The sequence below is a fragment of the Chiloscyllium plagiosum genome, chromosome 28 (assembly GCF_004010195.1).
Source record: "Chiloscyllium plagiosum isolate BGI_BamShark_2017 chromosome 28, ASM401019v2, whole genome shotgun sequence".
Classification (NCBI taxonomy): domain Eukaryota; kingdom Metazoa; phylum Chordata; class Chondrichthyes; order Orectolobiformes; family Hemiscylliidae; genus Chiloscyllium; species Chiloscyllium plagiosum.
The window spans coordinates 522,448-543,638 of NC_057737.1; the positions used below are offsets into that span (position 1 = coordinate 522,448).

General features: G+C 42.7%; 1 protein-coding gene across 1 annotated transcript in view; it reads right to left on the reverse strand.

Annotated features, from left to right (window-relative positions):
• Positions 1–1,990: 1,990 nt before the first annotated feature.
• The window catches only part of smg6 (SMG6 nonsense mediated mRNA decay factor), a 409,499-nt gene continuing 390,298 nt past the window's right edge, over positions 1,991–21,191 (reverse strand). Inside the window, exons 16-17 of the mRNA XM_043718890.1 lie at positions 5,874–6,085; positions 1,991–2,011 (exon numbers count right to left, since the gene is read on the reverse strand). Of these exons, the coding sequence (XP_043574825.1) occupies positions 1,991–2,011; positions 5,874–6,085 (233 nt within the window). The remainder of the gene's footprint in view (positions 2,012–5,873; positions 6,086–21,191) is intronic.

Genomic DNA, 21,191 nt, shown 5'->3' on the forward strand with positions numbered 1-21,191 from the left:
CCTGGGGTCTTTCTTCCTTTTAGGAATGAACTGATCCTGCATCTTCTGCATTATACACAGAAATATCTGCCATTGTCCCCTCCACAGTCATCCCTGCTAAGGTATTGCACCATTGAACTTTGGCCAGCTCCTCCCTCATAGCTTCATAGTTCCCTTTATTCAACAGAAGTACTTTCACTTCCGACTGTACCCTCTCCCTCTCAAACTGCAGATTGAAGCTTAATGTATTATGGTCACTACTTCCCAATGGCTCCTTCACTTCGAGGTCTCTGACCAATTCTGGTTCGTTACACAATACCAGGTAGAATAGTGGAAAGTGAAGAAAGTTATCTAAGATTACAAAGAGACCTGGGTCAATGGGCTGAGGAGTGGCAGATAGAGTTTAATTTGGAGAAATGTAAGGTATTGCACTTTGGTAATACAAACAAGGACAGGACTTATACAATTAATGGTAGGGCCTTGGGTGGTGTTGTAGACCTTAGGATTCAAGTAGATAATTCCTTGAATTTGCATCACAGGTAGACAAGATGGTTAAGAAGGCATTTAGCACGCTTGCCTTCATTGCTTAGACCTTTTGGTGTAAGAGTTGGGATATCATTCTGAAGTTGTATAGGAGTTGGGGAGGCCTTTTCTGGAGTACTGTGTGCAGTTTTGGTCACCCTGTTATGGGAAGGATATTATTAAACTGAAGAGAGTTCAGAAAAGATCTACCAAGATGTTGCCAGGAATGGAGGGTTTGAGATAGACTGGAAAGGCTGGGACTTTTTTCACTGGAGTGCAGAAGGTTGAGGGGTGACATTATAGAGGTTTATAAAATCATAATGGGCATGGATAAGGTGAATGACAAGTGTCTTTTCTCTCGTGTGGGGGAATTCAAAACTAGGGGCATATTTTTAATGTGAATGGAGAAAGATTTAAAAAGGACATGCGGAGTAATTCTTTTTTAAACACAGAGGTTGGTTAGTGTTTGGAATGAACTGCCAGTGGTAGATGCAGGTGCAGTTACAACATTTAAAAGACATTTGGATAAGGTCATGAATAGGAAAGGTTTGGAGGGACGTAGGCCGAACGCAGGCAGGTGGGACCAGTTTAATTTGGGAACATGGTTGGCATGGACTGGTTGGACCGAAGGGTCTGTTTCCATGCTGTATGACTGAGGCTCTACAAGAACCTGCTCAGACCTGATACAGGCTGGGACATGGCTGCCTAACATGAATTAGCAATCTATCAAACTCCTCTAAAATCCTGACAAACAAAAATTCATAAAGTTTACAAAAATACATTTTTAAAGAAGAATTTATCGTATGTCTGGAGGGTAACATTTCTGATCAGACTGCTCCAGACTTGATCACACAGGTTCTGAGACATCAGAACAAATATCAAAACTTCAGGATGAAGCCAGTACCAACAAGGCAACTGTCTGAAACTTTCATTAAAAAGCCAGTTGTCCCGATATGACTAAATGCTTCAGATTTAAAGAATTAGTGAGGCATTTGATTACCTGCACCATTTTTCAGTTAACCCAAAATTTCCAATATTTAAAACCAGATTCTTGACCTGAAGCTTGCCTGCCTAGCTCACTGCTGTAAAGACACAGAAAGAATGCATACAGTCCTGTTGTATCCACTTAGCTTTAAGTTCAAAGTTCATTGGGTGATATAGGATGGTCATGGTGACCAGATTCTCTCTCTTTTCTGGCATCATAGTTGGAGATAACCTGAAAACCAGAATACTACAGAGACTAGAAATCTGAAGTAAAAATAGGAAATATCAAGCTGGTCAAGCAGCACTGCACAAGAGAATCAGTTTCAGCTCAAAAGCCTTTCTTCAGAACTGGGAAAAGTTAGAGATGTGATGGGTTTGTGCCAAGGGCTGGCTGGGGCATGGCCAAACGGAAGGTCTGTGATGGGGTGGAAGACCAGGCAGGAAGGAGAGAAAGATGAGTTTTACAGGGCCAGAGGAAAAGATAATGAGGCAACAGAAGATGTACTTAAAGCAAGCGTGCTGTTGTCTGAAAGCAAAAAGAAACAAAACAGGTTGAGAGTTCACGGTTTGAGATTACTGAACTCAGTGTTGAGTCTGGAAGATAATAAAGGGTGCGATTGAAAGATGAACTCCACTGGGGTAATTATCATTCATTGCCTAATTCCAACAGAGCAACATGAAACCATAAAGACTCAACTGGATTTGTGTAGAGGGTCAATGTCAATTTCACCAATTTCCCCATCCTCAAACTTATCCCAGATCCAACCATCCAAATCGGCACTGCCTTCTTGAACTGTCCTACCTGTCCATTTTCCTTCCCACCTAGTAGCTCCACCCTCTGTTTTGACTCATCACCTTCACCCCCACCTTCATCTGCCTATCACATTCCTACCGACCTTTCACCCAGTCCCAGCCCACTCCCATTTATCCCTCAGCACCCTTGGACCCCCACATTCCTGATGAAGAACTTATGCTCAAAACGTCGACTCTCCTGCCCCTTGGATGCTGTCTGACTGGCTGTGCTTTTCCAGCACCACACTTTTTGACAGGTAAAAGATTTTGTCTATTTACCCTATCCTTGCCCCTCATGATTTTAAAAACCTTTACAAGGTTTTTAGTCTCCGATGTTCCAGGGAAAACAGCCCCAGTCTATTCAGCCTCTCCCTATGGAGTAGTTTGATCTTTATGGCCACAGAATGGTTACAATGTAGGAGGTGGCTATTTCACCCAGTGTCTCGCTATTGGCTTTTCAAATGAGCATTCCACCTAGCCCCTACTCCAACTCACCCCCTCCAACCCTCAACACATACGTAGATACACACACCCACACCCACAAAATCATTAATATTCTTTTCAGATTATAACCCAACTCCTCTCGACTGCCTTAATGGAGCCTGTCTCCACCACACTCACAGCCAGTGTAGTCCAGATCCTAATCTGTCGTGGAATGAAAATGTTTCTCCTTTTGCTGTGACTATTTCTTTTGTCAATTATCTTTAATCTGTGTTTTCTTGTTTTCAATCCAGATATTCCTGAAGAGAAGTTTGGGATGATGTTGAAACCTCACAAGTAACCTCTGAAACTTCTCTTTGTCAACATGAACATGGGACTTAGGAACAGCTGTGGTCCTTCCAGACTTTGAGCCTACTCCACCATTTAATGCGATGGAGGCTGATCCGGCTGATCTTGCCCATTTTCCTGCCTGTTCCCCAGAACCTTTGATCCCAATGTGAATCAAAAATCTAATTCGTCTCTGAGTAAATTTAAAGACCCAGCCTCTGGGGAACAGAATTCTACACTTTAATGACCCTCTGGGAAAATGTTCCTCCGATCTCTCCCTTAAAAGGAAGAACCTCTTATTCTATATACCTTACGTTTAGCCCCTCCCACAACAGGAAACATCAGTGGGGTATCCATCCCAACCACAGTCCCAGTTCACCAACCTACCAATGGGACAGAGGTTCTTCATCCCTAGAAACACTAACGTGAATCATGTCTCTAGCCTCAGCAAAACTTCCACATTCTTGCTGAAATATGGTGCCCAGTACTGGATTCAATATTGCAGTTCGGGGCCAAGCCAGCACTTTAACAAGTTTAACCGCCTTATATTTGTACTCTATGCTCTCAATAATAAAGCCTGCGAGTCTGGATGTTTTATTCAGTGTTCCTAACCTGCCCTGCCATCTTCAATTACTATTCTATATATCCCCCTTCATCCCTCTGCTCCTGCACCCTCTTTAGAGTTAAGCTCTTTATTTTGTTCCATCTCTCCACGTTCCTCCCAATAAAAAGAATCATTTCTCACTTTCCAGCACTGAACCAAACCCTGTGTCCCCTTCTAAATTATATTGAATCCTCAAAATTCACAATGATTCCACCTTTCAGATCATTCACAAATTCTGAAATTGTCCAGAGTATATGATGGTCTAGTACAGAACAGGAAAAGCAAGGGTCTGAACACTGACCCTGGGGAGCTCCAAGACAAACCCTCCTTCAGCTCAAAAGCATCCATCAACTACTACTCTGTGTTTCTTATCACTCAAGAAATGCCATTTCCATGTTGTTATTGTTGCTGATACTCCACAAACTATAACCTTGCTCACAGGTCTGGGTGATGCTTGATCAAAGTCAATGTACACCACATCAAGTGCACTAACCTCATCAACCTCTTGCCACCCTTTTGAAACCTCAAACTAGTCAGTTTAAAATCATTTTCCCCTTCATAAATCCACACTGGCTTAATTAACACAAACTTGACCAAGTAATTCATTTTTGTTCCAAATCAGTCTTTCTAGAAGCTACACTATATTCTGTCCCCAGGGATCCTGGAACCAAGGGTGTAGCCTGAGAATTAGGGCCAGACCATTCAGGAGAGATGTTAGGAAGCAGTTCCACGTACAAGGAGTGGTAGATCTTTGGAACCTTCATTCACAAATGGCAATGGATGCTGGATCAGTTGTTAATGTTAAATCTGTGATAGATACAGTTTTGTTAAGCAACAGTATTAGGGGGTATGGGCCAAAGGCAGGTATATGGAGTTCGGCCACAGAGCAGCCATGATTTCACTGAAAGGTACAACAGACTCATGGGGGCTGAATGGCTTGACATTCAATAACAATCCATCTGCCTGCTCAAAAATGACCTTATCAATTGAATTCAGTTTTACCCTTGCTCTGGTGAGATTTGAATGCCTGATTTTGGGACTGGTAATCCATGATTATATTAAGCAAACAAGGCAATAGTTTTCTGTACGGCAAAATAAGGTGAATGGTCTGTTAAACTGCTTTGGTGGTGATGGTGAAAACACAAATTAGGAATGGGCCATTTGCCTGTTTGAGTTTCCCTGCTGAATATGATTATGGCTGATCCTCTATTTCAATGCCAACTTCCTGCTTCCTCTCCATACCTCTTATCTTTCTTCAATTTTAAAGGCATCACCTATCCTTTTTTGAAATTTTCAGTGAATTAGCCTCCACAGCCTTCTGTGGAAGAGAATTCCCCAGGTTCATTACCCTTTGAGTGTAGAAATGTTTCCTCATCTCACTCCTAAATGTCCTACCTCACATCCTGTGACTGTATTCCTAGGTTCTAGATTTCACAGTCAGAGGAAAACAACCCCTGCCCACATCTAGTCTGTCCTGTCAGAATTTTATAGGTTTCAATCAGATCCCTTCTCATCCTTCTAAACTCTAGTGAATGCAGGACCAGTCAAGACAAGCTCTCCTCATATCACGAACCTGCCATCCCTGGTATCAGTCTAGTGAATGTCTACAGCTCCCCCTCCATGTAAAGTATATCCCTATTCGGTAGGGAGACCTAAACTGCATACAATACTCTCCGTCTGGTCTCACCAAGGCCTTATCTCACTGCAGAAAAACATCCCTACTTCTGACTCAAATCTTCTTGCAATATAGGCCAATATACTATTTTCTTCCTAACTGTTTGCTGCATCTGCCTGTCAAATTTCTTTGACTGTTGTGTAAGGACAAACAGATCCTTCTGTACATCCACACTTCCCAAAATATCACCATTTAAATAATTCTTTTCCTTTCAGATTTCCAGACTGAAGTGTTTAGCTTCACATTTAGTCATGTTGCGCTGCATCTGCTCTGGAGTATTAGTCATGAGACTGGGAAAACTCCTCACTTTACTTGGTATAATATGATAGGATCTTTAACCTCCATCTGAACCACCAGAAAAGGCAGACAGATTGACATCTCATTTGAAGAATAGTACCTCGATTCCTTCAAAGCCACAGTGACAAGTCAGTTTATCTTATTGGCTCAAGTCCTGGGGTTGGGCTTGAACTCACAGAGCGGGATGAGAGAGTTGGAGGATTGTGAAAGAAGAGACGATGAGAGAGAGCTACGTCACGTTCTTGTAATTACCTGCTGTCCGGTTGTATCCTCACTCCGGAACGCAATTGACTCCAGCTCGTTACCTCTGCTGGTAAGAGCCCGCAGACATGAGTCACGGGATTCGAACTTTTGCTCCAGGAAGTCAATGGCTTTCTTGGCTCTCTCCTGCACCAATTTGGCATGGTTTCCACCGTGGTAGTCTGTGTCCTGGCCTTTAGCCAGACCATCCAGCTCATTTATCACTGAAACATTAAACAGCACAGATAGTCTGTCAATTCTACATCCAGTATTTGAAAAGGCAGGAAATTGTCCAAAATTTCATTATATTAACACTCCCAGTTTGAGACTACACAGACACAGAGAAATCTTCTCAAAATATATATACAACCAACCAAATTACTGCAGATGTGCACCATCCAGGGAAGTGATTCTGCTTCAGTCTGTGCCCAAGGCATGGATTGCCATGACAGTAATCTCTTGTTCACCTTCGCTGCTCAACTCTTTGACTCTTTGATGTACAGGCAACAATTTCAAAGTGTGCAGATGATACAAAACTTGGGGGCATTGTAAACTGAGGACAGGTACTACAAAAGGACATAGTCAAGTTGGTGGAGTGGGCAGTTAGGTGGTTCTATACAGAGAAGTATGAGATAGCATGCTTTGGTAGGAAGAACACTGAAAGATAATAAAAAATAGTGGGTGCAATTGAAAGGGGTGTAGGAGTGATGTACATGGGCGTATAAATGCACAGATCATTGAAAGTGGCAGGACATGTAGAGAAAGAAGTAAGTAAAGCATACAGCTTTATTAATAGGGGCAGAAGTTGGGACTGTTCTACCTGGTCAGAAGGTGGATAAGAGAAGATCTGATGGAGGTTGTCAGGATCAAAAGTGGGCTGGATAGAGGGCAGCTGTTCCCACTCAGGAAAGGAACAGAGGGCATAGATTTAAAGTGATGAGCAAACGAAGAAAGGGTTTTGAAAGAACAAACGTTTTCACACAGCGAGTAGTTAGGCAATGCAATGCACTGCCTGGAAGTGTGCTGAAGGCAGTTTCAATTGAGAGGTGACAGAAGTACTTGGTACTACAAGTGGTAGCAACAATATCCTTCCTTGGTTTGCTGCTGTTGGACTCAACGTGACCCACCTTCAGCAAAAGTAATAAACTGGATGAAGATTGGTTAGTTAGTGCCAGAAATCACCCTCCATAATACTGAAATACTGACGTTAGCTGTAAGATCACACCAGGACCAGAGTCCCATTAGCTGCCACATTACAGTCTTACCTTCTTCACCATACAACAAATACAAATTGCTCAATATTATATATCAGAATACCAACTGTACAAGTTTGAGTGGAGCTTCACACATTCTCTCTTCTCCTTGTGGACCTTCCACCACTTGGCAGTAACCACCTGGAAGTCATACCAATGAATGCAAGAGCGGAAATGCAACTCTGAACAACACTTATCAACTGATAGTTTCTTTCAGTTTGCTGAGATTAAGTTACAAGAATTTATTGGGCTTTGTTCTGGCATTTGCTACTTCTATAAATTTCTGAGTTGCTGGTAACTACCAGTCAGTTTCAAACAGACATTTATATGCAGACCAGTTGTCCCAGCAGCAAGCTCTGCCATAGAGGTGACTGATCATTGAAAACGTCATTGCATCAAACATTTTCAATCATCACAAAGACAAGACAGGACAACTCTTTTATCACTGAAACCCTGGTTCAGACCGAGACAATTTCTGACACAGAAAAACACCTTCTGATGGGAACAGGTATATATCTGACCTGAGGAACAATTTGTGACGTTGGAGGCGGAGCTTTAATCTAAATTTGGACTGTACTTGCCCTGGGAGCGTTTGATCGGAACAGTTACGAGAAAACTTTACTTTCAGTTTAAAGAGCAGGGGCAGGTTTACTCTGTATCTAACCCTGTACTGTACCTGTCCTGGGAGTGCTTGAACAGGACAGTGTAGAGGATGCTTTACTCAGTGTCTAATCCCGTGCTGTTCCTTTCCTGGGAGAGTTTTATTCTGTAGTTTACCTTATGCTGTCTGTGTCCTGGGAGTGTAAGATGGAAGAGTGTAGAGGAAACTTCATTCTGTACCTAATCTGCACTATGCTTGCCATTTGAATATTTCAGTGTAAATAGATCTTTAACTCTGTACCTAATTCAGGATTAACATTAGCTTTTGATTAAGCGATACCCTGAATTTTAAAATTTTCATCCTTGTTTCAAATCCCTTCAAGGCCTCACCCATTTCACCTTCAGTCCTACAATCCTCCAAGGTCTCTGCACGCTGCCAATTTTGTCATCCTGCAAACGCACACTGTGATGGCCTTACCATTGAGAGCTGTGCCTTCAACTGCGGAAGCCCTAAGCTTGGGAATTCTTCTTCCTTTCAGATGCTGTTTGAACATGTTTGACTAGGCAATTGGTCACATGTCCTAATATCACGATATCAAATTTTGTTTTATAACAATCCTGCACTGTACCTTTCACACTTCTACTTTGCTCAATGTGTTGTATAAGTCCAGACTGGGGACTGTGGCTGCTGACACTAGGCACGTTAAATATCACATTGTCTCTTCACCTACAATGACATTCCTCACTTGCTGGAAACAATCGCTTCAAAGACTCAGTTCAGCCACCTTCAGTACACAGCATACTCTATGACGTGGCAGTGTCTCTTGCAGTGTTCAACATGGCAACAAGTTGGCTGAAGCCAAGGTCAATCCCTCTTCTCAAGGGAAACCCAAACTAGATCAATTTAGCATTCCAGATCCTATGATATCATATAATTAGAGTATTAATCTCTGGTGTATGTGGGGAGGGGGAGGAAATTAAAATAACCATCTCATCAATTTGATTTGGCTTTGCACTTAAAGGCTTAAGTTAAGTGAGCAGATGGAACAGACTGGCTCTTGCTATGGTCCTCTGATTGAATCCATTTAGCCGCCTGCAGTTATAGTTTTCTTGTTACTAATTTGAAACAGGTGAACAATTTGTTAAAAGTATGATCTAAAGATTTAGGGCAAGGGCAGTACTTTAGAAAAATGGCAGATTGTTCTCAGGGAATTAGACTGGCCTTTGTCAATGTCAGATTATATCTGAATCAAACTAGAACACTGAGCAGGTATTCTATTACACTTTGAAGCATTAATCCTATGTCTGAATGCACCACTTCCATACTGCAGGCACAAGGCTATGTTTACTTGCTGACTCCATGGCACTTCCCCATTAGACCAAGGTTCTGACAAAAAATTAAACCAAGATAATTTTCTGCAGTACGTACAACTATTTAGCTGACAGTGTCCCAATTTAAGTCCCACCTGCATTGGAGGTGTGTCACATGTCTAAACAGGTTGATTTAAAATGTGAAACTGTGCATGCAGAGACGGTGGTGCTGCAGTAGTAATGTCACTGGGCTACTAATCTTAAGGCCCTGCCCATGGGAGCATGGGTTCAAATCTTAGCAGAATCTGAATTGAATTAATCAATCTGGAAAATAAAGCTCGTCTTAGTGACCATGAAATTATCATTGATCAATGTAAAAATCCATTTGGGAATTTGCCGATCCATACCTGGTCTGGTTTACATGTTATTCCAGACTCTTAACTGAACTCTGAAATGGTATCTGAGGTCACTCAATTCAAGGGTAACTAGGGGCTGGAAAAAAATGCTGAATTCACCAGTGATTCCCACACCTCATTAAAGAATAAATAGCCAAAAAAACCACGTTCTGTTTCTTTTTAAAAGTTCATTTACAGGTTGAAGGTGTCACTGGCTGCATCAACATTCATTGCCCAGAGGGCAGTTAACAGTCAAGCACATTGCTGTGGGCCTGGTGTCACACATGGGGCAGACCAGGTAAAGATGGCAGCTTTCCTTCAAGGACATTGTGAACCAGATGGGTTTTTTTAACCTGGTAACTGACAACAGATTTGTGGTCATCACTGGTCTTTTAATTCCAGATTTTTATTGAATTCAAATTTCATCATCTGCCAAGGTGGAATTTGAACCTAGAAGATTACCTGGGTTTCCAAAACAATAGTCTAGTGTTAATACCGCTAGGCCATTACTTATGCTTTATTGCAAAGGCAAAACATTCTGGTTCTTTGGCAACAGTTCCTAAACTCATTCCAAAAGACAGAGATGATAATCAGGTGAAAGGACAAAATTGGAAAATCAATCTACAAAAGGATTAATAGCTTCTTTGGGAAGGGTAATAACAAGGGTAGGAGCTGGAATGATCTTCGATTGAAAGGGAGAAGGGAGAATTTCAGTAAGAAGCACTACAGGTTAGGTTTTCCAAAGTAAACTGCTGTAGCCTGGTATAAGGTAATGAAGTTAATTTATCCTTGGATGCACAGCTCCCCCTTCCCAATATTGTTTTTGGCTTGCATGCTACCCAAGCAGTGCAGCATCCAATGGAATTAGTTGCTGATGTTTATCGTACTCAAGGTTCACTGAGCAGTTCCCCGCAAAGAACAGACATCAGTGGCAGGTCTTAATGTGTAAAACTAAGGATAATCCCTGCAGCTTGACTTAACCCAAACTACGTTTGAAGGGAGAACCTTATGTTGAAAAATACTGAACAGAAAAAAGTTGCAACAAAATTATATCAGAACAGAGGCCTTTCAGTCTAATTGGTCTGTATAGGAGTTTATCCTCCACATGAACAAAACTGTCATCCCATTTGCCCAACCTTTTCGCTATTGACTTTGTTCACCAATCTAACTCATTTTTAAATAGTGAAAGGCTTTGTTTCAATCATTAATGCTGCAAGGTCTATATTTTCACAATCCCCTCTGTATACTGTTTCTTTTGATCCCTGTCCTAATGTTTTAAATTTGATCTTACTTCTATGTGTCCTTTTTGTTGGCCCCTCAATTTGTGAGAGGTCACAGCGTGGACGCTTTGTTTCAGGAGGCTGTCACACCTGGTAGATTAAGTAATTCAGTAAGTGTTCAGGGGCAACAGGGTGTGACTGTAAGTGAGGCAGATAGGGGATTCTGAGTTCAGGAATGGAGGAGCCTCATCCCTTGACCTTGTCCAACAGGTATGAAATTCCTGCTCCCTGTATGGATGAGGAAAAGGGCTCTGGACAGGATGAGCCAACTGACCACGGCACCATGGTGCTGAAGGCCATTCAAGAGGGGGGGAGCAATAGACAAGTGGTTGTTAGAGGGGATTCTATAATTAGGGAGACAGATAGGATCCTTTGCGAGCCGGATCGGGAGTCCCGCATGGTGTGTTGCCCGCCCAGTGCCAGGGTGCAGGACATTTCCGACCGGCTTGAAGGATACTGGGGCGGGAGGGAGAGGATCCAGTTGTGGTCCATGTTGGGACTAACAACACAGACAAGACTAGGATGGGGGACCTGTTTGGGGATTATCAAGCACGAGGAAGGAAATTGAAGAACAGATCCTCGAGGGTCATAATCTCTGGATCACTGTCCGAGCCACGTGTTAATTGGCATAGGGATAAGAAAAATAGGGAAGTAAACACGCAGCTAGGAGATTGGTGTGGGAAAGAGGCATTCCATTTTATGGGACATTGGCATCAGTTTTGGAACCGGGGGGATCTATACCGATGGGATGGTCTCCACCTGAAACGATCTGGAACCAGCGTTCTAGCGAAAAGGATAAGTAAGGTGGTCACTAGGACTTTAAACTTGTGGGTCGGTGGGGGGAAGGGAAAGGGAAAGCAACAGGGAGTATGGAGTCAAGTAGAAAGATAAGCAGCAGGTTAGCCTGTGTGCAGGGTTTCAGTTCAAGGCAGGCTAGGAATGAAGCAAAAAGGAAGGATAACTTAGGACCTATCACTAGAGATATTGGAAATCAGGATAAGAAAATTAGCATTAAGGTGCTTTACCTGAATGCTCATAGTATTCATAACAAAGTAGATGAATTAATGGCACAAATCATCGTGAATGATTATGATGTGGTAGACATCACAGAGACGTGGTTACAGGGGGTTCAGGACTGGCAGTTAAACATCCAAGGATTTACAACTTATCAGAAAAACAGGGAAGTGGGCAGAGGGAGTGGGTGTGCCTTGTTAGTTAGGAATGAAATTAAATCTATCGCACTGAATGACATAGAGCCAGATGGTGTGCAGTCTGTGTGGGTACAGTTGAGGAACCACAAAGGCAGAAAAACCATAATGGGAGTTATGTATAGACCTCCTAACAGTGGTCGGGACCAGGGGTGCAACATGTACCGGTAAATAGAGAAGGCATGTCAGAAAGGCAAGGTCACAGTGATCATGGGGGACTTCAATATGCAATTGGATTGGGTGAAAAATATTGCCGTTAAGAAAGGGAATTCATGGACTGCTTACAGGATGGCTTTTTGGAACAGCTTGTGATGGAGCCCACAAGGCAGCAGGCTTTTCTAGGCTTAGTACTATTTAATGAACCAGACTGTATAAAAGATCTTAAAGTAAGGGAACATTTAGGAAGCAGCGATCATAATATGGTAGAGTTCAGTCTGCAGTTTGAAAGAGAGAAGACAAAATCAGATGTAATGGTGTTACAGTTAAATAAAGGTAATTACAGGGGCATGAGAGAGGAACTGACAAAAATAGACTGGAAGCAGAGCCTAATGGGAAAGACAGTAGAGCAACAATGGCAGGAGTTTCTGGGTGTAATTGAGGACACAGTACATAGGTTTGTCCCAAAGAAAGATTAGCCGGGAGAGGGGATTAGACAACCATGGCTGATAAAGGAAGTCAGGAAATGTATCAAAGAAAGAGAGAGCCTATAAAGTGGCCAACAGCACAGGGAAATCGGAAGATTGGGAAGGCTACAAAAACAAACAGAGGATAACAAAGAGTGAAATAAGGAAAGAGAAATACGATATGAAGGTAGGCTAGCTAGTAATATTATAAATGATAGTAAAAGTTTCTTTCAATACATAAGAAACAAATGAGAGGCAAAAGTAGACATCAGGCTGCTTCAAGTTGATGCAGGAAAGGTAGTACCGGGAGATAAGAAAAGAGCTTAAGAACTTAATAAGTACTGTGTATCAATCTTCATGGTGGAAGACATGAATAATACCCCAACAATTAAGAACACTCATGGGGGCAGAGTTGAGTATGGTAGCAATTACACAAGAGGAAGTGCTAGAAAAGCTAAAAGGTCTAAACATTGATAAATCTCCTGGCCTAGAGGGCTACATCCTTGAGTTCTGAGGGAGGTGGCTGAAGAAATAGCGGAGGCACTGACTGTGATCTTTCAAAGAATCACTAGAGTCAGGGAACATTCCAGATGGTTGGAAAATCACTGTTGTAACCCCCTTGTTTAAGAAAGGATCAAGACAAAAAATGGAAAATTATAGGCCAATTAGCCTAACCTCAGTTGTTGGTAAAATTATAGAATCCATTGTTAAGGATGAGATTTCTAAATTCTTGGAAGGCAGGGTTGGATTAGAATAGGTCAGCATGGATTTTTAAGGGGAGGTCGTGCCTGATAAACCTGTTAGAATTCTTTGAAGAGATAACAAGTAGGTTAGACCAGGGAAACCCAGTGGATGTTATCTATCTAGTCTTCTAAAAGGCCTATGATAAGTGCCTCACTGGAGGCTGCTGAGCAAGATGAGGGCCCACAGTATTCAAGGTGAGTCACTGTCATGGATTGAGGATTTGCTGTCTGATGGAAGGTAGAGAGTTGGGATAAAAGGTTCTTTTTCAGAATGGCAGCTGGTGACAAGCGGTGTCCTGCAGGGTTCAGTGTTGGAGCCACAGCTGTTCATTTTATACATTAATGATCTGGATGAAAGGACTGGGGGCAGTCTGGTGAAGTTTGCTGATGATACGAAGTTAGGCAGACAGGCAGGTAGTACTGAGGAGGTGGGGAGGCTGCAGAAGGATTTAGACAGTTTAGGAGAGTGGTCCAGGAAATGGCTGATAAAATTCAATGTGAGCAAATGCGAGGTCTTGCATTTCAGAAAAAAGAATACAAGCATGGACTATTTTCTAAATGGTGAGAAAATTCATAAAGCCAAAGTACCAAGGGACCTGGGAGTGCTAGTCGAGGGTTCTCTAAAGGTAAACTTGTAGGTTGAATCTGTGATTGAGAAAGCGAATGTAATGTTGTTATTTAGCTCAAGAGGGTTGGAATATAAAAGCAGTGATGTGCTACTGAGACTTTATAAAGCTCCCACACCTCAAGGAGGACATACTGTCACTAGAGCGTGTCCAGTGGAGATTCACACGGATGATCCCTGGAATGGCCGGCTGAGGATCCTGGGATTGCATTCATTAGAGTTTAAAAGGTTGAGGGGAGATTAATAGAAACTTACAAGATAATGTATAGCTTAGAAAGGGTGGATGCTGGGAAGTTGTTTCCGTTAGGTGGGGAGACTAGGACCCGTGGGCATATCCTTAGGATTAGAGTGGGTCAATTTAGAATGGAAATGAGGAGACATTTCTTCAGCCAGAGAGTGGTGGGCCTGTGGAACTCATTGCCATGGAGCGCAGTGGAGGTCGGGACGTTAAATGTCTTCAAGGCAGAGACTGATAAATTCTTAATCTCGCAAGGAATTAAGGGCTACGGGGAGAGTGTAGGTAAGTGGAGTTGGAATGCCCATCAGCCATGATTGAACAGCGGAATGGACTGGATGGGCCAAATGGCCTTACTTCCACTCCTATGTTTTACGGTCATACCTATGGACTGCATTAGGGTTTTCCTTGCTCCTACCTGCCCAAGACTTCTCATGTCCCCTCCTGGCTCTTCTTAGTTCTCTCTTTAGGCCCATCCTGGCTAACCTATAATTCTCAAACGTCCGAACTGAACCTTCATGTCTCATCTTTACATTAGCCTTCTTCTCCCTCTTGACAAGAGATTCAACTTCTTTAGTCAACCACGGCTCCCTCGCTCGACCACTTCCTCCCTGCTGGACATATACATACTTATCAAGGACTCACCGTAGCTGTTCCTTGAATAAGCTCCACATTTCAATTGTGCCCATGTCAGTTTCAGCGGGAGTCACTACCGCACAGTCCTTGTGGAGACAAATTCTCATTTTTACAGTGAGAATTCCTTCCATCTTGTTGTGTGGCACTAACTCCATGATAAATGGGACAGACTTTGAACAGATCTAGTAACTCGAGACAGGTGCTATGGGCCATCAACAGCAGCCGAATTGCACTCCAAGACAATCTGTAACCTCATGGCCTGGTGTATTCCCTCACTCAACCATTACCATCAGGCCAGGGGATCAACCTTGGTTCAATGGAGAGTGCAAGAGGGAACGCCAGGAGCAGCACCGGGTATAACTTATATTGTGCTGTCAACCTTGAAGCTGCAGCACCGAACTCCTTGTGTGTAAAACAACAACTGACAGACACAGCTAAACAATTCCACATCAAACAGACCAAAACTAAGTTCTGCCTGCAGCCCTGCCAGATCCAGTTGTGAATGGTGCTGGACAATTAAGCAACTCACTGTAGGAAGAGGCTTCACAAATACCCCCATCCTCAATAACGTAGGATCCAATTAGTGTAGAAGGTGGGGCAGCACGGTGGCTCAGTGGTTAGCACTGCTGCCTCACAGCGCCAGGGATCCAGGTTTGATTCCAGCCTCGGGTGACTGTGTGTGGAGTTTGCACATTCTCCCTGTGTCTGCATGGATTTCCTCCGGGTGCTCCGGTTTCCTCCCACAGTCCAAAGACATGCAGGTCAGGTGAACTGGCCATACTAAATTGCTCATAGTGTTCAGGGATGTGTAGGTTAGGTACATTAGTCAGGGGAAATGTTGAGTAATAGGGTAGGGGAAGGGGTTTGAGTGGATACTCCTTGGAGCGTCGGTGTTGACTTGTTGGGCTGAAGGGCCTGTTTCCACACTAGGGATTCTAGGATTCTGTGTTTGTAGCAATCTTCAGCCATAAGTGCTGAGTGGATAATCCATTAAGCCTCCTCCAGGGTCCCCAGCATCACAAATACCAGCGTTCTGCCATTCAATTCACTCCAAGTAATATCAGGGAACAGTTGGAGACCCTGGATATTATAAAGGCTATGGGCCCTGACAACATTCTGGCAATAGCACTGAGGACTTGTGCTCCAGAACTTGCTGCATTCCTCACCAATCTGCTCCAGCTCCAATACTGACATCTCCATAACAATGTGGAACATTGCCCAGATATGTCCCATTCACAAAAAGCAGGACAAATCCAAACCTGCCAGTTACAGCCCAAGTCATCTGATCTTGACCTTCAGTAAAGTGATGGAAGATGTCATCAAGGAACCCCAGTAAAACTGGATTCAGTGTGAATCAGGGAAACATTTCCATTGGTTGGATTTATACCCCACAAAGACAATGGTTATTGACGAGAAGAAAAGCTAATTACGATCCCTTGATGTTCAGTGGCATTGTCATTGCTAAACCCAAACACAATCAACATTCTGGAGGTTACCACTGACCAGAACCTGAACCAACATTTAAATACTGAGCCTACAAGATCAGATCAAAAATGAGGAATTCTGCAATGAGTAACTCACCTCCTGATTCCTCAAAGCCTGACCATCAGCTGTAAGGAACAAGTTATGAGTGTGAGGAATACTGCATACTTGCGTGGATAACTGCAACTCCAAAAACAGTTGAGAAGCTTGACACCATCCAAGACAAAGCAGACCATTTACAGGTAATTGGCACCACATTCATAAACACCCTCTCACTTGATCACTGATGTTCAGTAGCAGCAGTGTATCCTCTCCAGAAGATGCACTGCAGCAATGCACCCTGAGACAGCACCTTCCTAACCCACCACCACTTCCACCTAGAAGGCCAAGATGCACGGGAACACCACTACCTGCAACTTCCACTCCAATCCATTCACTATCTTGACTTGGAAACATTTCTTCAGTGTCTCTGGGTCAATATTGTGGAATTCCCTCCCTCACAACATTTGGGTGTACCTACAGCACACGGACTGCAGCAGTTCAAGGAGGCCGCTCACCCCCAGCTTCTCGATGACAATAACTGCTGGGTTAGCTAGTGATATCCACATTCCATGAATGAATAATTAGAAAAAGGTAGCTGCTAAATAATCCAATAGGAAACTAAGGGGAAGTTGCTTTACTCAGTGTGATTAGAATGTGGAACCTGCTAGCACAGGGAGTGGTCAAAACAAACATCATTGATGCTCTCACCAGGCAATTACAAGTGCATTTTCAAGACCCACTCGAGAAAGTGTACAAATCTCCATGTCCCACTATCCTGGGGTTGTCACAAAAATTAAAGATTTAATTAAAATTATTCCAAGTTCCCCAATCTCCTGTCTGATTGTCTCAGATTAACAGAATATCAAACCATAATGCTACTTGCTGAAACTCTAACTTACTTTGTAAACCCTTATACATGAATATACAGACAGGCATGGTTGCTTTGGGTGGAGAATCAAAACTGTTCAGTCTTTTAGTCAATAGTCAGAGGCAACAGTTTACAGCAAATGGTGGACAGCATTGTTTACTATCTTTTAAAGTTTTGGTTACTTCACTACACAGAGTCCAAGGGGACAGGGGGGACAAGGAGAGGGTGAGGAAAGGGGGGTGGGTGGGTCGTGGCATGGAGAGAGGAGGACAGAGACAGAGACAGAGATGTTCCCTGTTTTTAGTTTGGAATCTTTCTGCCCCGTTATTGTTCACACACACTGTCCACCTGTCAGGAGGCAATCATACAAGCAGCAACTTGTCTCCAGGTGAAGTTCACTCTTCAACACCACCACTGTACCATCCTCTCCCCAAGTTCTTTCTCCTCTGCAAACATGGGGAAGTACTTACGATTCCCTTCAAATTCTTGTACACCCTCCACTCTGCCATCTTTTCAGAATCCTACTTCTATCTAACAATTCTCTTTGTTATTAAATTTATTGAGATTCTCTCCTCATATTTATCCCTTTCTTTTTTAATCTCTTGCCTTATATTCTAGCATCATCTCACTTTACATATTTCACTTATAGACCTCTTCTGTTCTTTCAGTCCATCGCAGTGTACTACTAATCTTTATTTACCATATGGAAATGTGAAATGCTATGTACTTGCAATTTCATGACAACATTAGAAATATCAGGAGTGGGTCTTTCAGCCCCTCAAACCCATTCCACCGGTCAGTTAAGTCATGGCTGATCTAACTGCAGCCTCTCCACTTTAAGGTCTGACCCCTACTCTTGATGTGGGGTCTCTTTGTCTTCCCGATCTCAGAGCTTCGTATTCTTTCCAAGTTCTTCATTGCAGACAGAGCACAAACAGCACACTAATCGGTCAGGCTGTCATTCACCGGTTAGAGGCAACAGCTAACAGCAACTGGTGGAGAATAGGGATTGGGAGAGACCCCTTCCCTGTAGCAGTCTGGTCTCCCACGGTAGAGTCTCTCGTCAATCAAAGTGCCTCACAATAGTTTGTGTGCAAAATTAGCAATGTGGGTACAAAACTGGTGGAGGTGATGGGAACAGAGAGGAATGGTTAATGAATTTTTTTTATGCTGGGCAATGTTGTGTAATGTAATTTTCCAGGGGTTGATATTGGGACCTTTACCTGATCTATTTCAACGATCTAAACGTTGGTGAACAGAAAACAATTTCATTAACAATAGGGAATAAATTCCAAGATGGTGGCAGAGTAGCAGTGCCACATCTAAGCTCCTGGCTAAGGCCTTGTGCGCTGTTTATTTTTGTACTTTTCCTTTGCTCACTTTCTTCTCTTTTTCTTTCTTCAAATGTTTTTCAACACCCTCAGTAGGGCGAGGGCATTTGTGCAGTGGTGACAAGAGTGGCTCCTCGGGAAGAGTGAGCCCTCAGAATTGGTGACGGCAGTGAGTATGACTATCATCACAGCATGGTAACTTTGACATTGGTGGGTCCACCAGTGCAGGTTACAAGGCAGTGGCGGCAGTACCAGCTTTCAAGATGGGGGTGACAGCCGGGCGGCCTCTGTGGTCGCTGTTAGAATCGGGATGTTGGACTTCAGCTGCAGCAATGTGGGAGGCCTGAATCGTTACTCCTGGCAGATGGACAGAAGCAGCAGGCTGCATGGCGGCAGCTTGACAGGCCCAGTGGTAGCAACAGTGGTGGCCCTGGAGTGGAATTCCTCGAATGGACTGTGACGTGGGAGTGTTGGTGGGCCCAGAGCCCATTGTGCATAAAGACAATCCAATGGATCTGGTATATTTGGATTTTCAGAAGACTTTTCAGAGGGTACCACATAGGAGAGCAGTAAACAAAATATAGCAAATGGGATTGGGGGTCATACCCTGGCATAGATTGAGAGAGTAGAAACAAATGGGTCATTCTCAGGATGACAGACTATTACCAGTGGAGTGCTGGGCCACAGCTGTTCACAATCTATATAAATGATTTGGATGTCGGGACTAAATGTAGTATTTCTAAATATGCTGCCAACAATTAATGTGGGAAAGGTATGTTGATCTTCATTGTAAAGAGATTTGAGTACAGTGGTATTGCTGTAATGTCAGTAAACTGATAATCCAGAATCCCAGGCTAATTTTCAGGACACTTGGGTTCAAATACAACAGCAGATAGTGAAATCTGAACTCAACTACAACTAGGATTTAAAACAAGAACATTGGTCAATGGTGACCACATATCAATTGTTGTAAAGGCACATCTGGTTGACTAATGCCCTTTAGGGTAGGAAAATCTACTGAACTCGTAAAATCTGTTTGTCTCTTTTCCCAGATGCTGCTCAGTTTTTGGGTTTATTATATAAAAAATATTGCAATTGTCGAGAAGCCTGGTGCGACTGAACCTGGACTACTGGGCACAGTTTGGTCTCCTTAGCTAAGGAATGATATACTTATCAATGAGGGAGTGTTCACCAGATTAATCCCTGGGACAACAAGTTATCTTCTGAAGAGAATGTGAGGAAACTGGGCTTATATTCTCTAGAGCTCCAATTTCACATCCATCTGTCAAATATGTTCCCACAACTTAACTAGGCGGTCTAACAAATAATTCAGTGTTGGTATATATCTTGCAGGTAATACTTTTCATTAAGAAGAGGTGAATATCACAGGTACAATAAGTTAGCCTGTGTCCAAAAATCAGCAGCTAAATTCTTCCTTTCATTTAGCTTAGAATAACATAGCAGCTTTATTATGAAGGCAAACTGACACCTGTTTTGAGTATCCCCAAACAGCAGTGGGGTAAATTACCAGTTGACTTATTTTTGGTTGTCTTGTTTGAAAATATTTAGCCAGGATAGAGAAGAATCCCTGCTTTCTTTAGAAAACTGCTCTGGGAATTTTATTTGAATTGATAGCAGAGCTCAGTGTACTGTTTTATCTAAAGGATAGCATCTTTAAGATAGGTCAGTGCAGCATCCCCGAGTATAATGTTGGATTATCAGTGTAGATTGCACTTTCAAACTCTTACCATGGAGTTTGAATACACACCCTATCGATTTGGAGAAGTTGGTGTTACTATCTGAGCCACAGTGACAAGAATGGTGGCTGGTTTATCCAGGGAAGATTTTCATTGATGGTTTAAGGGCCACTGTAACTTTAGAACATGGTCTATCCATTTTGATTTGATTGCCTCTGTTATGTCCCCCAACTCCAACCCACCTCAGAATTTCCTAAAACAAAGAAAATGACAATGCTGCAAGTCCAGGAGGTACAACACAATCCAGTCTGATGACACAATCAAACTACATGCCTCAAAACTTGTTTTAACCCAATTCTACTGAGCCTGGTCTCAGCTAATTCCTCAACTCTATATTTCCAATCTCAATCTTCCTGCCACATCTCTGAAGTTTTGGACCAACCCACCTTCCAATTCTACTCAAAACTTTACAGTAAAACTGCCCCAAAGATGTCCTAAATCTAATCTCAATCCATCTTTGTTTTCATACTCATCTCTCACTGACATTTCCAATCCTAACCCAGTCTGACCTGTCAACTCTATTCGAAATCTTATACTACATCTTGCAGTATCTCAATCTCAGCTCAAGTCACATTATTTGCCAAATTCTTAAGAGGTTAACATACGAGATCTGATTGGTGAAATCATCAAGCTTTTCTTATGCGATTCTCAACCCATTCTTATCCTCCATTATATTTACAGCTTTCACTGCTATTTTGTAGAAAAAAAACATCTAAATGCTATAAAGGTATGGCTGGCACCGACAGTAGTGCTGTTGTTACCATTTTCGACACTGGTTGGAGAGAGTAGAAGATAGATTGCAAGAATAGGAGCTGGTGATGAGCTCCCAGAAGAAGCCTACAAGTTCCCAAGGATCTTAACATGATATCTGAATCTTTACAGAAAGATTCAGAAAACAAAGACAACTTCTATGCTTCTTTTATTCACTTATGGGATGAGGA